The following is a 19809-nucleotide window of genomic DNA, read 5'->3' as shown; positions in this document are numbered from 1 at the left end:
TATGGACAACCAATCCCATACATTGTGACAACCAACCCAGTGATGTCACAATGTGTCATCATGTGTCAGAGTGGTTAATAACTTCTTGTTACATTAAGTTGTAAAAATTGAGAGGGATACCCATTTCAAACCAAGACCTTAAGCTTTCTTTAAATGTAGGAATGACTATTGAAAGATGATTTGATGATGAGCAATTCACACAAGAGTAAAAAGTGTGACAGCCAACCCCAGTCTATCCTACCCATAAACTGAGCCAAAGGTCTGTTTGTGGACACTGTCCACACCAGCTGGAAGACCTAAAGTCAGGGAGGGTGAGGACAAAAGATGCATTTTATTATCAGTGCCATTACATCAATGTGTAAACATCACAGTCAAATTATCCTTACAATATTCTGCCAGTCTTAAAATAAACTGGAGCACAAAGTGTCTTTCCACGCAAAGATGGAATTAATGAATCTTTTTAGTGGAATGTTTCTTTAGTCTGATCCACTTTTAAACATCATCTTCTACACATTGCACCGGAAAACCATGGTTTTAATGTTCCACTGTAACTTCTACTGATTATTCGTGTATAATTGTATATTTCAAATAAATATACCAACAGTAGCTTATCATTGTGTCCTCTAAAATGGACAAAAATTCACTATTATGCCAGACTTTCATTTTGTATTAGGTTGAAGAACATTTTCATGATGTGAAAGAAATTTGGGCCTAAAAAATGACAGAAACACGGGATTTTTATTCTAAAACACACACACACACACACACACACACACACACACACACACACACACACAGAGTTTACACTGTGAGCTTCTCATCTTTTTTCTCCTCCCTCTAATCCCGTGATGCAAGACCCCCTTCAGTATTCAGCGCGCCTGCGCCGACACACGGGACACGCCTCTTCTTCTTTCTGCGATTCATGAAGCCATGTGGCTGTCGTTGGTAAATAAAGCTTATAGCTAATCTTGAACTTCCATTTACTCTAAATTTTTGCATACAAACGCTGACTTTTGCACAGTCCGAGCAGCCAAAATGTCCGCGGGCGTCGTGAACCTGCAGGCGCAGGTGGAGTCGGTGCTGGGGGAGCTGGTCAAAGCTGCCACGGTGGAGTTAACCAAACTGTTCGAGAGCAGATACCGAGCGTCGGTGCTGGATGTGGAGGTGGGCCGCACTGAGGACAAAGAGCAAAAAAATACACTGGACAGTGGGGACACAACACGCAGCATCGGAGTGCAAGTGGACGAAGACATGTATCCGCTGTTGGAGCTTTCTGGTAACGTTTTGGATCTTTGGAGCGTTAAATGCAATGACTTCCTGTTTACGTCCACGGCTAGGCTGCAGTGATTAATACACGCTGCTTTAATTGCATGATAAAATAAGAAACCAGCAGATTTTTGTGTGCAATCGCATTTCGCTTCATGCATATGTGCATTTAGTTCTTGCACACACTTTGCTCATTTGTTGCTGTTGCACTTAACTCCTGCATGGTGCAGCCACATTGCAAACCCAATGTAAAGGAATGTAGGCTATGTGTGCCTCTCACTTAACCCATCCCCCCTTTTCTCCACAGGCCCCCCTTTCTTCTCAGATGGTGATTGTTTGAGGGAGTGCAGAGAGGAGGAGTTTGAGGTAGTGGAGGGGAGTCTCATACCATCAGAAATCCTCCTGGCTGAGGATAATGGCCACGCTGACCCCGAGTGGTCGCCTCTGAAGGAACAGGTTAGTGAGAAGTTACTGGGGTGTAATTAACCCCTGGAATGGGGAGGAACAGGCTGAGTGAAACTGTGAGCAGCTTTGTTACATTAAGACATCTTGTTGTGTTTGCTTTTAATGGCATGTTTTGCCCCAAAGTTGAACTTGTCATTCCACCCATTGTACTTCAGACATGCAAATTTCTCGTTTCTTCTTAAACAGGTTGTGGCAGAGACTGTAGATATGGTGGAGTTGAGCGGGTGTCAAGCAGAGTCTCCGACTGACAGTGATTCACAAACTGAAGTTGTTTTGCATGGTAAGGAAAAGCACAGTGACCGTGAGCTGAAATCCAAGGCTCAAACACACTGACAGAGAGAGACAAATGTTAGGATGTAAATCAGACTGAGATGGTTTTTTGTCTGCAGAGGATTTGAATTTCCATGTACGGATTAAACATATAGTACTGCAGCTGTAGGTAATATGTTCCCATTACACCAAGCACATGTTACAAGAGGAAGTTACAAATGAGAAGGGGATGTGAGACATTCAGACATTCAGTTTTTTTATTGTATTACCTCAGTGTAACCTGTGGATTAAATCCTGTTAATATTTTTCTAGACATCATCTGAATTCTATTTTGTGTAAAGCTTTTTCTTCAGATGTTAATTGTGCTGTTGAAGAAAAGCATAGGTAACCTCTCCCTGTCATTAGCTGGCAAGTGACACAATGAATGCTGGAATAGGCTCCACCCCAGTGACCCTGAACAGGATAAGTATGAAATATAGAGGGGCTTATGTTAGATAACACAAAGAAAAGTATTAAAACAAAAACCCAGAAGTCAAGTGATTGCACAGACACATGTAAGAAATTGTCCCTCTCAAAAGGGCCTTCAGTGAAATATGTCTTTATACTAATACCTAGTGGCAGCTCTGGGAAACTACAACATGGACAAGCGTGTCTGCCCCCACAAACCCTGATGTTCATCAAAAGCAAATCTACACAGGTCTTTCTCAAAAATAACAAATGTAGCATTAAGTGACAGAATATGCATCTATTTCATTTCATTCTATTACATTTCATTATTAAGTATCCACAGAGTAATTCTCTGCCCAAGCTTACAATAAAATGTGCAGTCACATTAAATGTTTTGCCCACATAGATTTTATGTTCTGTATAAACTGATAGCAGGTTAGCAGATGGTGAGACAAGGCACAGTGAGAATATCGGACATTTGCCACACCTCACAAACAAACACTTTAAGTCTATACGGTTTATTTTGGTTTATGCTCACTTTACACTGGTTTTAAAATGTCGTGAAGCTCCAGATAGAAGTGCGCATCTCGTACCAACTTCCAAGATCAATGCTGTACATTTTATTTGTCCTTTTAAAATAAGTTTTAAAACCCATCCAATCCATGCAGCCTGTGAGAGAGCCAAAAACTTTCTTCTACCTTGTTGTAAAACTATCAACTCTCAGCTGTTCTCTCTCACACAACCTTTCTGCTCCCTCTCACACACCAGGTGCTAAATACCGCACAAGCATTGTATCCTTACGTTAATGTGCTGTCATGTCTGAATGACAAAAAGTAGTCACTGTAACAGATAGATGAATCCAGCAAGAAACAAGAAGTTTCTGGAGAAAGGGTGGAGGGATGTTGAAGGTGAATGAGAAAAGGATAGTGGAAATGTACAGTATAATTTAAAAATGTATCTTAATCTTTTTCAGTCTCTGCAGAGACATGGACGGAGACAGTAAGACATGGATCTATGCAAGTGTCTCCGACTAAACAGAAGCCTCTTGTGATCCAACCAGATACACGTGACGTCATTTCTGGGGAGAAGATTAAGTTTGTTTGCCCGTTGATCCTAAAGCCCGAGTCTTCAACCCCTAAACCTGACAGTTCAGAGAAGCCTGTTCAAACTGAGCCACAGCAAGTCTGTGGTAGCACTGCCAAGGGCACTGCCTACAGTCCATCCCTGTCTGATGGAGCAGTGACCCCTGCCCAAGTTGGGGTTTGGGAACGGATCCACACACCGAAGGAGAAGAACAACCTCCACATGAAACTGAAACTGACTTCTCCAGACCAAAAGCTGAAGCGTCCCTGTGTAGTACAACTGGTGGATGTGCTCATGATGCCTGAGTCAGAGATGAAGCTTCAGAATGCTATCGCCAAAAGTCATGATGCTACCCACAAAACAGGCTGGCCTCTGCCCAAAGACCTCCGCCGCCACCAAGGTCTACACACTGGCCACCGCCTCTGCTGCTTCACCCCCTGTGGAGATGGCATATGGCGGCTTCAGAAGGTGGTCACCCATTCTCGTGATGGATACCCTTGCAGCATCTGTGGCAAGACGTTCAAGCGGAGGAAGATCCTCCGGCGGCATGAGCGCTTTCATTCTGGAGAAAGACCGTACTCGTGCGCCACGTGCTTGAAGACGTTCGCACTGAGGAAGAGCCTCCGCCGCCACTTGAGGTTCCACACGGGGCAGAAGCCACATACCTGCATGCAATGCGGCAAAAGCTTCCGTCTGCGTGACAATCTGAAAGCACACCTGAGGTTTCACACTGGGGAGAAGCCTTTCAGCTGCACCACTTGTGGCAAGATGTTCAGGATTGAGAGGAATCTGGAGAAACACAAACTGAGCCAGTGCGGATACTTTGTTCCTTCATTCAGGACAATTGCTGGCTTGTAGCAGTGGTCAAACAGATGTCAGTGGATGGTTGTGTTGGTTGTTCCACTTTCTACCTCAGACTGAAAACACTGTATGGCTTTTGTAGACGACTGTCTTGAAACGTCTAGATAAGAAAGTTAAAGTTTTGAGAGAAACAGAAACCATGATCCAGTTCATTCCTGACACTCAGACATTTGAGAAAGGTTAGATTTTTTTTTTTACGACAAATAAGAACAGGATGCAGCATGATTGGGGCATTTTTTACAAACCTATACTACTGATGGTTTTGTCTTGATTTCCTTTGTTTCTTATTCCTCGCCATGTTTTTTCCTCTTGTGGACCAATACTGGGAGTGGGAACAGAATGCAACTACTTGGCATTTTTTAGCATTAGACCTTCTGAGAAACACATGATCAGTCTGCAAAGAGTCCCCTCCACTTTGCGCAGTTATTTAGCTATACTACATACATGTATGTACTGCTCCTTGGAGATTGTTTTGTAAATGGGTTGGAATGCATTAGTGATGCTCTTTTGAGTAAAGACAAAAAGATATTTGGGGATTGTTTGGTTGGGAAAAATACAGATCCTCACGTGCCAACCTTTCTGTGTTATGGTTCTGTATAAAGTACTTACACTGATGTTTGTTTTTGTGTTGATACTCTTTCAATGTTGTGCTTTTTTAATTAACACCACTGTCTCTCACCGAACATTTTTGGTTTTGTATTCATTGTTTTGATTACTGAATGTATGTAGACTTCTTTCCTCTGATGGCCTATATATCGAAGACCATCTGTGCTGACTTTATAAGAAATCTGGTTTAAATTTTAAAACCCTTTGCAAAGACAAAAGTACTATACTAAGTGTTCATATGTGATGTCATGTTCTCTTTTTAAATACTGTTTAAAAAGTTTTTATATTCCTCGAAACAGATACTTAACAAATGTTTGCTTTCATCTTTTTAAACTTCTGATGCTAGACAACATTTTTTCATGTGTATTAATAAAAATACTTTTTTGGCACATAGATATTTTATTTCATTGTGTGAGTCCTCAACACACTACATGTAGTATGGAGGAAAGGCAGTCAACTAAATCCCCCGTTAGAAGAGATTTATACATTGTAACTTATGACTCAGTTGATAGTTAATAAATAAATGACTAATGCTATATAAGTCATAAAGCACTTTTAGACTAATGGGAAAGTCACTACTTGTCTTAGCAGGAAACTAGCTTTTTTTTGTTTTGTTTTTTTCAGAATAAGACCAATGAACAGCTGCAGGTGAAGTATTCAGATTTGTTACAATACCACAGTGTAAAATAATCTGTTACAAGTTAAATAAAAAAAAGTCCTGCATTTAAATTCTTAAGTCAAACCACAAAAGTATTAAGATCAAAATAAACTTAAAGAACTAAAAGTAAAGTAGTTGTAGGCAGAATGGCCCATTTTGTAGCTGGTAAAGGTAGGGCTAATTTTGACTGCCTACATTCTGCCAGGTAGTTTAATCTGTAATATAATATTTTAGTTGAATTATCCTTTGTATTAATATTTCTAAATCTGCAAAGTAACTAGTAACAAGCTGTCAAAAAATGTAGCAGAGTAAAAGTATAAAGTAGCATAAAATAGAAATACAAAAGTAAATTTCAAGTCTTTGAAACCAGGTTTCCCATCATGCCTTGGGTGATATAAACAGGAAGTATAATTTTACCATGGAGTTGGGAGCAAGATGTCAGTCGAGAGCTTTGCGTTATATGAAAAATGATTAAATAGTATGATTGATACAGTATATAACAGTGTATAATATATTCATGGCCATACCAGCGCGTTTTTATTTAATATTTACATTTTAGTTAATTTACACCACGAAGTCATGCTAAGTTAGCTAGCACTTTTGTTTTGTTTGCACTGTGGTTGTAAATTACAGACAGTGAGTGGACAAATTAACAACCGTGACTTCATACAAAGCTAAAGTTGACAGATATAACTGATGGTAAACGTGTAGCTGAGTAATGTGCTGGATATGGGAGAGACGGAAAGAATAACTTAGGTAAGTAAACGTTATTTGGGCAAAGTCACGGCTCGAGATGGAGGTGCGACTTCTGACGTAAATGTTATCACTCGGCAAAGGTTTAAAATGTCGCCAGGGTCTTTAGTTGGGCTTAAAAGAAAAATATTAATAGCTGGTTTTATTTAAGATATATAAACAATTCGCTAGAAGTCTGTTGGTTGCATTACATCACCACACAGACAGTCGTGGTGCACCCACACAGGTGTTCTCTGTTTCTCTAACTGGACTGAAGAAACCCGCAGGTGTAGCCAATAACATTAATGATAGCTTTGTGCCATTTAATTTAGCCATGACACTCGGCATGCAAAAACAGCAGAACTGAACTTAGAACGCTTTTATTGACCATAGCCATTATTAATGTTAATAATTATCAGGTCCCAGGAAAGACTGTACAAAGGTCAGTGACGTCAACAAAATCCCCATCTAGCAACAACCAAAGTCTAATCAACAAAAACATCTGTTTATACTCTTTAAATGAATTAAAAAATATTTCTCACAATTATTGTTTTATGTCTGTTTCATCCAATAATTGTACTCTGATTATGTAGTCCTGTATTTAAGTTTTACATTGATATATCATATTTAGAGGCCCAGTTACTCTGAGCCTCCTTCTCTTAGGCCCCGCCTCACCAGGAAATGCAAAAACAAACTCAGCAGTTTCACTTTTAGCAATGTGTTTACGGAAGATAGAAGACGCACAGTACTGAGGGTGTTTATCAGCTTTAACTTAAAGGTAAGAATCATTTTACAGATTACCTCTCATGATCTTGTGCTACAGCTCATGGGTTCTCTGCAGTTAACTCCTTCCTGACTGCTCTTTTCATGCTCAATGGCAGTCATCAAAGAAGAGAAACCAAGAATGGAAGATACAGAGAAATCAAAGCTTGAGGAGATGCTGATGTGCCCAGTGTGCCAGGATGTCTTTAAGGATCCCCGGCAGCTGCCCTGTGGACACAGCATGTGTATGAGCTGTCTGGAAAACATAATGGATCACTCCTTGGATGTTCCCTTCCGCTGTCCAGACTGTAGGGCACATTTTGGTACAGTTGTCGGGTTACAAAAGAACTATGCGCTTGCCAACATCGTAGAGGACTTCAGGGCGAGCAGGAAGAGGAGGGTATCTGCTTTTATCTTTTTTTTTTACCTACAGTCTCTTTAATCATGACACTTCGAACATGTAGAGAATAAGTTAAACGTTGTGGAATGTTAAAACTAATCTTCAAAGTGGACAAATGTCTAACACACCTTTTCCCACATGTCAATATCTGATTTTTGTAAGCAGGAAGAGCAGTCAAAAAGTGTGTACTGCGACTACTGCTTGGAGAAGAAAACTCTGGCCATCAAAATGTGTCTAAAGTGTGAAGTGTCCATGTGCCAAGAGCATGTCAACGACCACCTGGAGCTGCCGGTGTTCACAGGACACCCTTTGGTCAGACCTCTGGGTGACCTCCAAGAGAGGAAATGCCCACAGCATGAGGACGAGGTGCTGAGGTACTACTGCAACACATCCAGGCGCTACATCTGCAACGTGTGTTCCCTTGAGAGCAAGCAGCACACCCTGGCCACTGAGGCCTCTACTGTCCTGCGGAGACAGCTGACTGTGAGTTTTAAATAACACTTTTACGCTATAAAACAAAGAAAATCGTATCATCTGTATTTTAATAATAAAACTCCAGGTTGGATTTACAAAGGAAATTAGTAGTAGCAACAGTTTGTTATAAACAAGGTGGTATTAACAACACTGAGGTAGGAAACTCATGTTGCTGCATGTAGTGAAGAAAAACAGGATTTACTGGTCCTTTAGATTCCAAAAGTCTAACTTTCACCTACACACTCCACCTCATTCATTCAACCCTTGATCACTTAAACCCCACGGATGAGTCGTTACATACTGTGCTGTACAGGAAAACTTTGTGCATCCTATAGAACTGTATTTTAAATTGTAGTGGGGAGCGCAGAGTTTCCAAAGATACCAAATATATAGGGTTCACATATTTCACTCATTGAAAACATATAGCTTATGGTACATGAAAAGATGGAAAGGGCTGATGCAGAGTATACATGATACAGTCAGGCAGTGTGGATAAGATTTTATTTTTCAACTTAAAGCTTGAGGGAAAATAAAAGGACAACTGGATGTTAAGAGGTTTAAAACAGAACTGTGTGTATTGGCTTTCAACAGGAGTACATGGACCAACGCTTCAACATGCTCAGCAAGCAAATTGGAGAATCCAATCAATCAGTAAAAAAACTGCAAGAAGTCATCCAACGTGAAGTAAGCTGTGTTAACTACATCTTCTGTAAATGTTATGTTAAAGGGGTTATAGTTTGTTTTCAAAACTTTCTGATTTAATATGGATTTTCCTCCCGACAGAAACAGAAAGTGAACCCTGCCGACTCGACCCTCAACAGTGTCACAGTGGTGCTGCTCTGTCTGTGGTTCATTGTTCTGTATTATGGTAAGAGAATGGCAAGCCCGAGTATCATGTTTGTCTCCTTAATGTGAACATGCGCTCACTGATGTCCGTGTTTGTTTCCAACTAGCCTACAACTACTCTGTGGAAAACCAGATGCTGACAGAAGCACTGGACAAGCAGCAGAACCGCGTGCATCACATTTATTCCACCATTGCAGGTAAGAAGGCAGGCTTTACATCCACATTCCTGCAAGCTTACATGAAAACTGCAAAAATATGGAATTTAGTAACTAGATTTAATGAGAAGCCATGATAACATTTTGTCTCACAGTCTCTGCCTGCTTTGCTCAGCACATCTCAACTTCCATATTAATACATGCAGTCTGACGTTTGGTAGTGGGTGTGTATGGAGTTAGGTTGATTTTGGGAAGTAAACCTATTTGCTTGTTAGTTTAAAGGAGTAATATCTCTTTCATGTCTACTGGCAGGTGGTTAGCTTAGGTTAGCATGAAGAGTGGGAGCAGCAGGAAACGGCTAGCCTAGTTTTGTCTGAAGGTAACAAAATCAACCTACCAGCACCTTCAAAGCTCACTGATCAATACACATTTTGTTTAATCTGAATTACAACTTAAGTTTTGAAACAAAAAGTTGTATTTTCATGGGGGGTTATAAGTAAGACTGTCTCTTGGTCAGAAACAATGAGTTCCTTCCTGCAGTCTTTGCTGGTTGAGCTAACAAGATGGCTGTACCTTCATATTTACAGTATTGTACACAGTGTAAGAGTGGGATCATCACTCTCATCTTACTCTTGAGAAGACAGATGACAGAAATGTCAGACTATTCCCCAAGTGGCCTAATGTTAGTACATGCTGGGGAAATTCTCCATCTCAGTGCTGAGCCAAAATGTGTAAATCACAGATATACAAATACACCAATGACACTTTCTCAGGGACATAAGCTGAAGTCAATTGTTGTCTGATCTGATGCTCCACTTACACTGGAACCTCCTTAGGAACTCAGCCAACTCGTATTATACTTTCTTTTCCTTCTCTTGTCTTTTTCTTTATTCATAGAACTTTTAGTCGGTCATCCAATGAAGAGCCACAAACCTCCAGAGACAGATGATCAAGGTACAAAGAGCTGATCTGTTGAAACATTAGAATGGAAATGTTAGTTAAAGGCAAGGGAAAGGGAAAACCACTGTGTGTTTGTGTTACAGCGGTGGTTCCCAACTGGTCCAGCCACAGGGTCCAGATTGCGTCTTTGTCATTCGTTCAAGGTCCACACATTTTAATATATTCAGCATCACACTTGTGTGTGGCCATGTTGTTGAGCTAGTTTGCTGTTTTCAAGTAGTAACTCACTCTACAGCAGGAAACAGCACTTCAAAATAAAAGCACTGTGCCAAAAATTTACTGTAGTGAAACAACTGCAACTGTTTTGCTAATAATTTTTAAGCAAAAAGGCCAAACATTTGCTGGTTTCGTGCTTCTTGAATGTGAGAATTTAATGTTTTCTTTGTCATACAAGATTATAAACTTAATAGCTTTTGATTTTTGGACTGTTAGTCTGATAAAACATACCATTTGAAGACATCACCTTGGGCTCTGGGAAATGTCACAGGGCATGTTTCACTATTTTCCGACATTCCGATTACAAAATCATTAATTGATTAATCAAGAAAAAAATGGGCAGATTAATTGATAGAATAGCTGTTAATTGCAGCCCTTACAAATACTGAGCATTGTGAGTTTAATCTGACCAGTAAAACAATTCAGATCAACCCAAAAGTTAAGCACAAAGACATAAAATAACACATGGGATTTCAGGGAAGCGCAGTGCAGAGACAGCACAGGAGTTACCGAATTCCTTAAATTCCAAAAAAGTAATAGTCTTGATAATGACCACTGTAATTTCCATGTGCCTGTATTGTAAATAAGGTCACCATCAAAATTGTGTATTTAAACCCAGACTGTCTGTCTGTCTCTTAGGAATCCTCATGTGGGATCTGGACACAGTCAGTCCTTTCCTTGGAGTCTCAGCCGACCTCCAAACAGTTGAGAGAATGAAAATTCAGGTGGTCTATTCCGACAGTGACAGCCGCTTTGATGAAGCTCCGCAGGTCCTCTCCACGCGGTGCTTCTCCACTGGTACCCACGTCTGGGAGGTGGAGGCTGAGGGACACTGGGATATCGCTGTGTCCTACAAGAACATCCAACGCAAAAGCAAGGACAGCAGCACCTTCGGAAATAATGCAGAGTCCTGGAGCCTTACACACAATGGCAAAGGCGAGCTGTTTGCTCATCATAATAAAATAAAAACCGTTCTCCCTGGACCCTTGCAAAGCAGTCGAATAGTAGTGATGGTTAATTTTGAGAAGGGCAACATCACGTTTAGTGCTGTGGAGCCCACAGTCACACAGCTACATGAGTTCAAGGCTGAGCTGGCTCAGCCGGTGTGCCTGGGATTGGGGCTTCACCGTGAGGATCCACCTAGCAGAGCCTCTATTGTCAAAGCTACGTGAAAATCCTACAAACTGTCACAATAATCAGCTAACACAGCATCCAGACTGCCTTATATGTAGCTGGTAATCAAGGAGAACTAACTTGACTTGCACTAAAAAGTGGAGGGGTCTGAAAGGAAAGACCTGAATATGTCACTGCCAGAAAATGAAACCTTTGCCTCAGGAATATGTTTTTGTATTTCAAGTTGTATGAAGGTACTTAAATCATATGTGATTAAAAGATGTTTCCTTTCAGTGTGGATCTTGATTTCAGTACAAATGTGACTAGCTATGATATACTGTAAGACAAAAAGGTTTTATTACATTGTATTAATATCGATGGCTTTTAAATAGACAAAAATCAGTCATACAACTTGCGCACTGAAATGACCTCTTCAACCTTCAGCTCATATTTCAAAAACAGAAATCTATATCCTTGTAATATAATTAAATTCAACAAAGATATTAATGTTGCTGCTGTATCAGCTGAAAGCAACGTTAAGACTACACTGACTACCATTGTGTCTTCTACACACAGGAGTCATTCTCTATTGTGGAGAGGACACTCAGCTTCTTGAGTCTGTGTTTAATGGTTGACCTTAGTGTAGAGTTAATAGCATCCCAGCCTCTGTCTCCTCGTCTAAGTGGTAGAGGAGGAACTGAAAACAAATCTGAATTTATGTAACGTTTGCTGAATTACCACTCTGGTCACAAGTGCCAGATAGTACAGAATAATAGAAAATGCCAAAATTTAATTTTTATATTAACAGTGGAGAGGGAGTCTGAAAGTCAGCAAACTGACTCATTAACTCGAGTTACACAGCAAACTGTGTGCTTGTGTTTTGCTTTTTTAAGGTTTTCTTTCTATATTTGTGACTGTTTTCCATAATGTCTATGGAAATATTATTATATCCATCTAAAGGTTGCTATCATGAGTCACCATAAGCAAGTCAGGCTGTAGCGGTGTGTTTAACTGAGCAAAGGCATCTTTTAGTTGCATATTCAAAAGAGAAAACACTAGCTGTAGCAAAGTTGCTCATTTATTAAGAAAACATGAGTCAAGCCTTTTTTAACAACAATGAACTCAACAGAATGTGATACAAAAACATGAAGGCAATATCAAACCTAGAAAGGCCACTATTTTCCGTACAATAACAAGGTATACAGTGATACAAACTGCTGGTCCACTCAAACTGAGGTATATTTTAGCCTTAGTTTGTAGTAAAAGAATTGGAAATGTTTCATTAGCTTTGAGACATGAAACACAAACACTTCATGGCACAAAGTTCAAATCCATGAGCAGCGTGCAATCATGTCTCAAACTGCTGTAAGAAGGCTGAAATGTTCTTTGTTGGAGCGTTTCCAACAGTTTACAGTAAACAAGTATAAACTGACCTGTGTGGGCTTTAGTAGAAACAAATCTAAAAGAATACCATTATCTTGATCGACTGTTATACTTCATCGTACTGATCTTTCCTCTAGCTGCCTTGAATTCCCTTGATGCCTGACTAAAAGCTGTATACAACGTCAAACATAACACTACACTATTATCCTACCTTTATTAGAATAGTCTCTGTGGCAAAAACACTAACATGGATCTGCTGTCCTCATTTTGCAATACTACACGTTTATTGTCCTCAACAGCAACTGTCACACCTACAGTACATGCACACAACAGTTTAAGAACTGCGGTGAAATGCACTTTAGACATTTCAGTGCGGCACCAGTGCTGCATTTGTCCCACTGAGATGTGATCCCCATGTGATCTGTAGCAGCTGCTCTTTATTTCACCACTCCCATGGTCTGATTCCTGATCGAGCACCACGCCTTGAAAACATCTCTGAAAAACAAGAGAATATTAAGTTCAGCAAAGTGAAAAGTTACATCTGCTGGAACCATAAATTTAAACAAGTGCATGTTTCAAGCCTCTACACACCTGCAGTGAGTGGCCACACATTCGTTGCTGCAGTATTCTTTGTCCCAGTCGTCACTCTCTACGGCTGGGTTGTTACAGCCTGTCCTCACACACACACTTCTCATAGTTGTGGCGTCACTGGACCCATTCACCTCCATCTCCTCCTGAAAAAGTAGGGCATATTTGGAGAATGTTATTAATATGGGTACCCAGTATTTCCTGTACACTGATCTGGGCTTGTCATAATGGGTGATATTGTTACACCAGTGTCATTTTTTCCACAAAGCCCTACGACACTGAAAGCAAAAGTGAGAATAAATACGACGACTTTATAAATATTCATCTTTTTTTGAATGTGCTACTGTGTTTAAACTTTAAATCATAGTGAACAGAAAAGAGATTTTGTTTGCACTAACCAAGATAATAAGATCTGACAGACAGATAGAAAATACAAAATAACTGATTGCATAAGTGACCATCCTCTTCAAGTCAGTGTTCAGTTGAGGCACATTTGACAGCAGTTACAGCTTTGGGCCTATATTGCCTAAGTACATCTGGAAAGTGCATTTTTGCACAATCGTCTGTGAAACTCCTCCAGCTGTCTCAATTTGCATGGGTTGCTGGGTGAGTGAACAGCGATCTTCAATACCACCTGATGTCATGTTTTAAACTGTGGCTTTCTCTTTGCCACTCTGCCACTCTAAAACTCGTAAAATACTCAGGCACAGCTTCTGTCTTCTCAGCCATGGAAACATGTAGCTACCTCAAGGCTGCAGTTGTAAGCCTCTTAGAGGTCCAGCTCCTCTCACACAGCCTGTGCCATATTCTATCGAAGTTCTAATGACCTGACTCTACTCTGATAATATGCAGGGCCTTGGAATTTCTTCCTGCAGCCTTTGGATTGGTACTTTTCACAGATTTGTTAAGATTGTTCCTAAGTCTTTATGGTATTGTTTCTGGGTGAAAATGACTAAACCACATGTTGGACATTACAGTTTTCCATCCAACTTATGAAACTTTTTTGATTTGTATTTGTAACTCATTTAGATCCATTTGTGGATTCGTTTTTATTCTAAATAAGTGACAAAAAGTCTAAATTACATCCACTCTAAGCCTGTTTATATCTAGTATTAACATGCACCTTGGGTGATCCAATCACAAGTGGACAGCGCTAAATACAAGTGTAGATGACCACCAAGATGTATTGTGATCTGATCGCTCAAACCACAAGGTGGTCTGGGACGAATTTGACTACATATCTTTTGTAGTGTAAACACTGATGCGTCCCCGACAAACACATAACAGGAACATACAGTACAGGCCAAAAGTTTGGACACACCTTCTCATTCAATGCGTTTTCTTTATTTTCATGACTATTTACATTGTAGATTCTCACTGAAGGCATCAAAACTATGAATGAACACATGTGGAGTTATGTACTTAACAAAAAAGGTGAAATAACTGAAAACATGTTTTATATTCTAGTTTCTTCAAAATAGCCACCCTTTGCTCTGATTACTGCTTTGCACACTCTTGGCATTCTCTCCATGAGCTTCAAGAGGTAGTCACCTGAAATGGTTTCCACTTCACAGGTGTGCCTTATCAGGGTTAATTAGTGGAATTTCTTGCTTTATCAATGGGGTTGGGACCATCAGTTGTGTTGTGCAGAAGTCAGGTTAATACACAGCCGACAGCCCTATTGGACAACTGTTAGAAATTCATATTATGGCAAGAACCAATCAGCTAACTAAAGAAAAACGAGTGGCCATCATTACTTTAAGAAATGAAGGTCAGTCAGTCCGGAAAATTGCAAAAACTTTAAATGTGTCCCCAAGTGGAGTCGCAAAAACTATCAAGCGCTACAACCAAACTGGCACACATGAAGACTGACCCAGGAAAGGAAGACCAAGAGTCACCTCTGCTTCTGAGGATAAGTTCATCCGAGTCACCAGCCTCAGAAATGGCAAGTTAACAGCAGCTCAGATCAGAGACCAGATGAATGCCACACAGAGTTCTAGCAGCAGACCCATCTCTAGAACAACTGTTAAGAGGAGACTGCGCGAATCAGGCCTTCATGGTCAAATAGCTGCTAGGAAACCACTGCTAAGGAGAGGCAACAAGCAGAAGAGATTTGTTTGGGCCAAGAAACACAAGGAATGGACATTAGAGCAGTGGAAATCTGTGCTTTGGTCTGATGAGTCCAAATTTGAGATCTTTGGTTCCAACCGCCGTGTCTTTGTGAGACGCAGAAAAGGTGAACGGATGGATTCCACATGCCTGGTTCCCACTGTGAAGCATGGAGGAGGAGGTGTGATGGTGTGGGGGTGTTTTGCTGGTGACACTGTTGGGGATTTATTCAAAATTGAAGACACACTGAACCAGCATGGCTACCACAGCATCCTGCAGCGACATGCCATCCCATCCCATTTGCGTTTAGTTGGACGATCATTTATTTTTCAACAGGACAATGACCCCAAACACACCTCCAGGCTGTGTAAGGGCTATTTGACCAAGAAGGAGAGTGATGGAGTGCTGCGGCAGATGACCTGGCCTCCACAGTCACCGGACCTGAACCCAATCGAGATGGTTTGGGGTGAGCTGGACCGCAGAGTGAAGGCAAAGGGGTCAACAAGTGCTAAACACCTCTGGGAACTCCTTCAAGACTGTTGGAAAACCATTTCAGGTGACTACCTCTTGAAGCTCATGGAGAGAATGCCAAGAGTGTGCAAAGCAGTAATCAGAGCAAAGGGTGGCTATTTTGAAGAAACTAGAATATAAAACATGTTTTCAGTTATTTCACCTTTTTTTCTTAAGTACATAACTCCACATGTGTTCATTCATAGTTTTGATGCCTTCAGTGAGAATCTACAATGTAAATAGTCATGAAAATAAAGAAAACGCATTGAATGAGAAGGTGTGTCCAAACTTTTGGCCTGTACTGTATGTCACCAGTGCAGGACGTGGTGGTTGTTTTGGTGACAGTGCGCTAACATTCTATAACTTGGCCACTTTGCAATGAGTTGAATAAAGTGTTGGGTGATCATCGTGTTGCCTTATGGGGGGAGACAAGTTGAATTCTGCTGCTGACACAACGGCAGCAACGAAATGGGAACACAAGTGGTCAACCACATGATAGACCCAGGTGTGAACGGCGATGTGTCTCAGCTGTTAACTTGTGTTCCAATCACAGACACATGTTAATACTGGGTGTAAACAGGCTCTCTTATTCAATGCTGTAGACAAACAAGATTTATCTGCACTCTTGTATCAGTGAGTAGGAGGGATAGTATTTCACATCCTCTGACTTGTGAGGCAGAAAATGGCAAAGATTTGGCAGTTACAACTGTGATCGAGTTAAATTTGAATAATACTGTGCACTTCTGAAAATTAGGAAAGGGTTTCTATGACAACAGCTTGGCGCTCTCTGAGGATAAATTATAAACAAGCTTCAGAGATCTGAAATATCTTGAAATTTTTAACAATCAAATCAAATGTTATTTGAGAATAAAAAAGGTCCCTGCCTCACACAAAATAAACCCAATACAAAAAATAGCAATGAATTAAGGGCCTTTACCTCTTCTGAGTGCAGCACTTCTGTAACTACATCCTCATCTGTATTGCCGGATGTGTCTGTAGAATTCACCACCTGCACTGACACAACAGGTGCAGACTGGGCAGATGTAGTCGCAGAAGATGACACAGCCACTGTATTAGGGACGATAATTGGCAGGGACTCTTTGCCCTGCAAAGATGCAGGAACTATTTTTATCTGGAGTGGAGGCGGAGGTGTAGCCGTGACGGACACAGGGACACCCGGCGTGTTGCTCCCCTCGCGGGGCTTGGCCTGTAAGGGTGGAGGTGCTGGTGCCATTTGCTGGAGCCGTGGCGGAGGTGGTGCGTTCTGCATCTGCTGCAGCGGTGGTGGCTGACGAGAGGCACCAGACACTACCAGGGTGGGCTGCAGAGCATGGACCCCTCCGGGCAACACGGTCACCACCTGGCCCCCTGCCTGCAACATGTGCTTTGGAATTATGATCTTGGTGATGGTCTGGGCCGGGGGTGCTGCGGTTGCTGGAGCCAAGGCTTTGTTTGCTCCCGTGCGGGAACGTGTGGTCATCTCTGGGACGTCCAGGATGATGTTGGAGGCACAAATGTTGGTGATGGTGTTCTCTTCCAGGTTGTTGTTAACCGAGCGGATGGCCTGGTGACCAGCCAAGGGAAGGGCTGCAGGTGTCAGATTGACTACCGGTGAAGGTGGTGAGGGGGCAGTCTCCATCTCCTCAGTGGCAGACTATGATGAGGAAAGATTAAAAAAAATTAGACAGACCATAAATACAACAATCAACTGGTTTTCCTTTGGATAACAACATGATCTTACCTGTGTGAGCTGGTTGGCTTTATATGCTGCCAGTGCTTTCAAATACTCCTTTTTGGCTGCTTCTGTTTTTCTCTTATAAACCTAATGGAGACAAGACAAGTACCACTTTTGTAAATACGTATCATTTGACTGTATGTTACCACCAACAATCACTTTTCAAACCGCAAAACTGACAAAGGGCATCAATATAGTGTGTTCTTCTACCTGTTTCTGTTCCTCAGCCAGGCTGTCCCACATGGAGGCGACAATCTTTGACACCTCCCCAAAAGAAGCATTGGGGTTCTGGCCCTTAATGGCTGCCTGGGTGTCTCTGAAGAACAGGGCGTACGCTGAAACGGGCTTCTGTGGTTCATTTGGGTCTTTCTTCTTCCTTCCTTTTTTAGTACCCAGCGCCCCAGTCACTGAGGCCAATGTGGCTGGCTTCCCTCCACCCCTTTTGGCCGTAGCTGGAGATAAAGATGTAGGAGCTGGATGGGAGGACATGTGGGAGAGGGCGGAGGAGGAGAGACACATCGGGGAGTCTACCAGCACACTCCTCTGAGCAGGGAGAGGAAAAGTGTAAAAGAGAAGAAAGGACATGTTAGCTGCAGAAGCTAAAACATGGCGTGGAATCCAAAATACATTTATACAAAACTTCCAGAAAGCATGCAAGCTAACAACAATGTAAGCTTTTACAGGTTTAACCCCTCACCTTGAAGTCATCCATGTCCTCATCCTGCAAGGAGCCTGCTGGTGATGGTGTTGCTGACAGTGGCTGCTCAGGTGTCTCTGAATGATGCCCAATGTTATCCCCCCCAAGACCCAGTGCCAGCTCAGATGGGTTAATAGTGCTCAGTTGGTTGCTTCCCAAAAGACCATGACTGATGTCACCTAGTTGGACATCGATGGTCATGGGGGACGAACTGCTGAAATGTGAACCACTGGAATTCCCCAGCTCCTGCAGGGATTTTAACACAAATATTAGCAAACAAGCAACATCTAAACACCTCTAACAGCATCCTGTCTGTGTGAAAGTGTACAGTTAAAGCACTCACCAGAGCAGAAGAGCTCAGCAGGGCTCCCCCTCCAGCCTGGCTCATTGCCCCAAGGTTCAGCTGCTCCAGTCCCTGAGACCCCGAGTTTACAAACGTTGAAGCAAAGGAAGGGTCATTGGCCTCCACCACCAGGTTGCTAACAAGGCTGCGGGAACCTGAAGGTCCCCCGGTGCCCTCTGATCCATCCGTCAACTCAAAATGGGACACTTCATCACTGATGCTCAGAGTCGGGTCTGGATCAAGGGAGATAGGGGGGATCTCAAAAACCTCATCCCCAAGACTGGGAGTATGGAATGTCTGCTGTATGTGGAGAAAGAGACAGAGAAATGGGTCAGTCCTCATGAACTAGAGCACGTGTAAAGATCAGTACAGTGAAGACATAGTACACTGCACTGCCATGATGTATTAACTCACCTCCGCGGACAAAAAAGGGTGGCCTGCTCCACTAATGGTGAGATAACTGTCACCGCCTTCTGGAAACTGAAACAGACCCTTAGCATCTAACTGACTAATGTGAAACTTAGGCATTGCCATTAGTCAAAGCCAACCTCTCCACTGAAATACTGGGAATAATGAGTTAAGTTACCTTATTTTCCTCAGAGTATCCACCATAGGCTTGAGTGTCCAAAAACTCCGGGTCAACATTTTGAGCACAGCCGTCCGACAGGTCAGAGTAAAAATTAAGGTCCATTTTGAGATGATTTATCGAAACAAACTATCTCACACGTAGTGTAACTTCTTGGTAACTGGAATATCTGACTTTCCTACCCATGTAGGTCAACTATCCCAGCATTAACTCAAGCTTCTAGCGGCTAACCAGCTAATCTCCATAGGCTAGCATAACGTTACAGTCGAGGGGATGATGCTAAGCTACATTAGCTTTGAAGCCTTGAGGAAAACTGGTTTAATTGGTTTTATTCGAGGTTGATAGCAGCCAAATAATCAAAATGTTACCAAAATATTACGCATTAGTTCCCCGGTGGGTAAATCTTTGAGGAGGCCCAAAACACACCCATTCATGTCCTGATGTGATGCTACTACCATCCGAACCAAACTGCTAACGCTGCATTCAGGGGCTGTGGGGGAAAATTGCTTCATGAACCATCTGAATAGTACGCAAATTTGTCTTT

At 41.8% G+C, this 19809-nt stretch overlaps 3 protein-coding genes across 7 annotated transcripts; 2 read left to right on the top strand and 1 right to left on the bottom strand.

Moving 5' to 3' along the window:
* Positions 1-882: 882 nt before the first annotated feature.
* On the top strand, positions 883-5388 carry LOC117271510 (uncharacterized). The gene is made up of 4 exons (XM_033649684.2): positions 883-1276; positions 1574-1722; positions 1918-2011; positions 3422-5388. The coding sequence occupies exons 1-4, from the start codon at positions 1036-1038 to the stop codon at positions 4387-4389; spliced, it is 1452 nt and encodes a 483-aa protein (XP_033505575.1). The 5' UTR covers positions 883-1035; the 3' UTR covers positions 4390-5388.
* Positions 5389-6075: 687 nt separating this feature from the next.
* LOC117271515 (E3 ubiquitin/ISG15 ligase TRIM25-like) lies at positions 6076-11607 on the top strand. Of its 5 annotated transcripts, none has more exons than XM_033649692.2 (9): positions 6076-6412; positions 7020-7166; positions 7270-7550; positions 7716-8033; positions 8616-8708; positions 8808-8892; positions 8978-9067; positions 9923-9979; positions 10841-11607. In XM_033649692.2, the coding sequence occupies exons 3-9, from the start codon at positions 7293-7295 to the stop codon at positions 11371-11373; spliced, it is 1434 nt and encodes a 477-aa protein (XP_033505583.2). In that variant the 5' UTR covers positions 6076-6412; positions 7020-7166; positions 7270-7292; the 3' UTR covers positions 11374-11607. The 5 variants fall into 5 exon arrangements, with proteins under 5 accessions (XP_033505583.2, XP_078029073.1, XP_033505585.2 ...); XM_033649694.2 differs by having other exon boundaries at positions 6281-6412; positions 7052-7166; XM_078172947.1 differs by lacking the exon at positions 7020-7166 and having other exon boundaries at positions 6273-6412.
* Positions 11608-12374: 767 nt separating this feature from the next.
* On the bottom strand, positions 12375-19750 carry tox4a (TOX high mobility group box family member 4 a). The gene is made up of 9 exons (XM_033649526.2): positions 19266-19750; positions 19094-19159; positions 18680-18979; positions 18337-18582; positions 17850-18182; positions 17646-17726; positions 16842-17558; positions 13289-13431; positions 12375-13192 (listed from the first exon to the last, which is right to left on the bottom strand). Exons 1-9 carry the CDS (start codon positions 19368-19370, stop codon positions 13135-13137), a joined length of 2049 nt encoding a protein of 682 aa, XP_033505417.1. The 5' UTR covers positions 19371-19750; the 3' UTR covers positions 12375-13134.
* Positions 19751-19809: the final 59 nt, after the last annotated feature.

This window comes from Epinephelus lanceolatus, chromosome 12 (assembly GCF_041903045.1).
Source record: "Epinephelus lanceolatus isolate andai-2023 chromosome 12, ASM4190304v1, whole genome shotgun sequence".
In the NCBI taxonomy this organism is placed as follows: domain Eukaryota; kingdom Metazoa; phylum Chordata; class Actinopteri; order Perciformes; family Serranidae; genus Epinephelus; species Epinephelus lanceolatus.
Note: the sequence above shows the minus strand (reverse complement) of the source record. Positions and strands in the feature narration are given on the sequence as shown.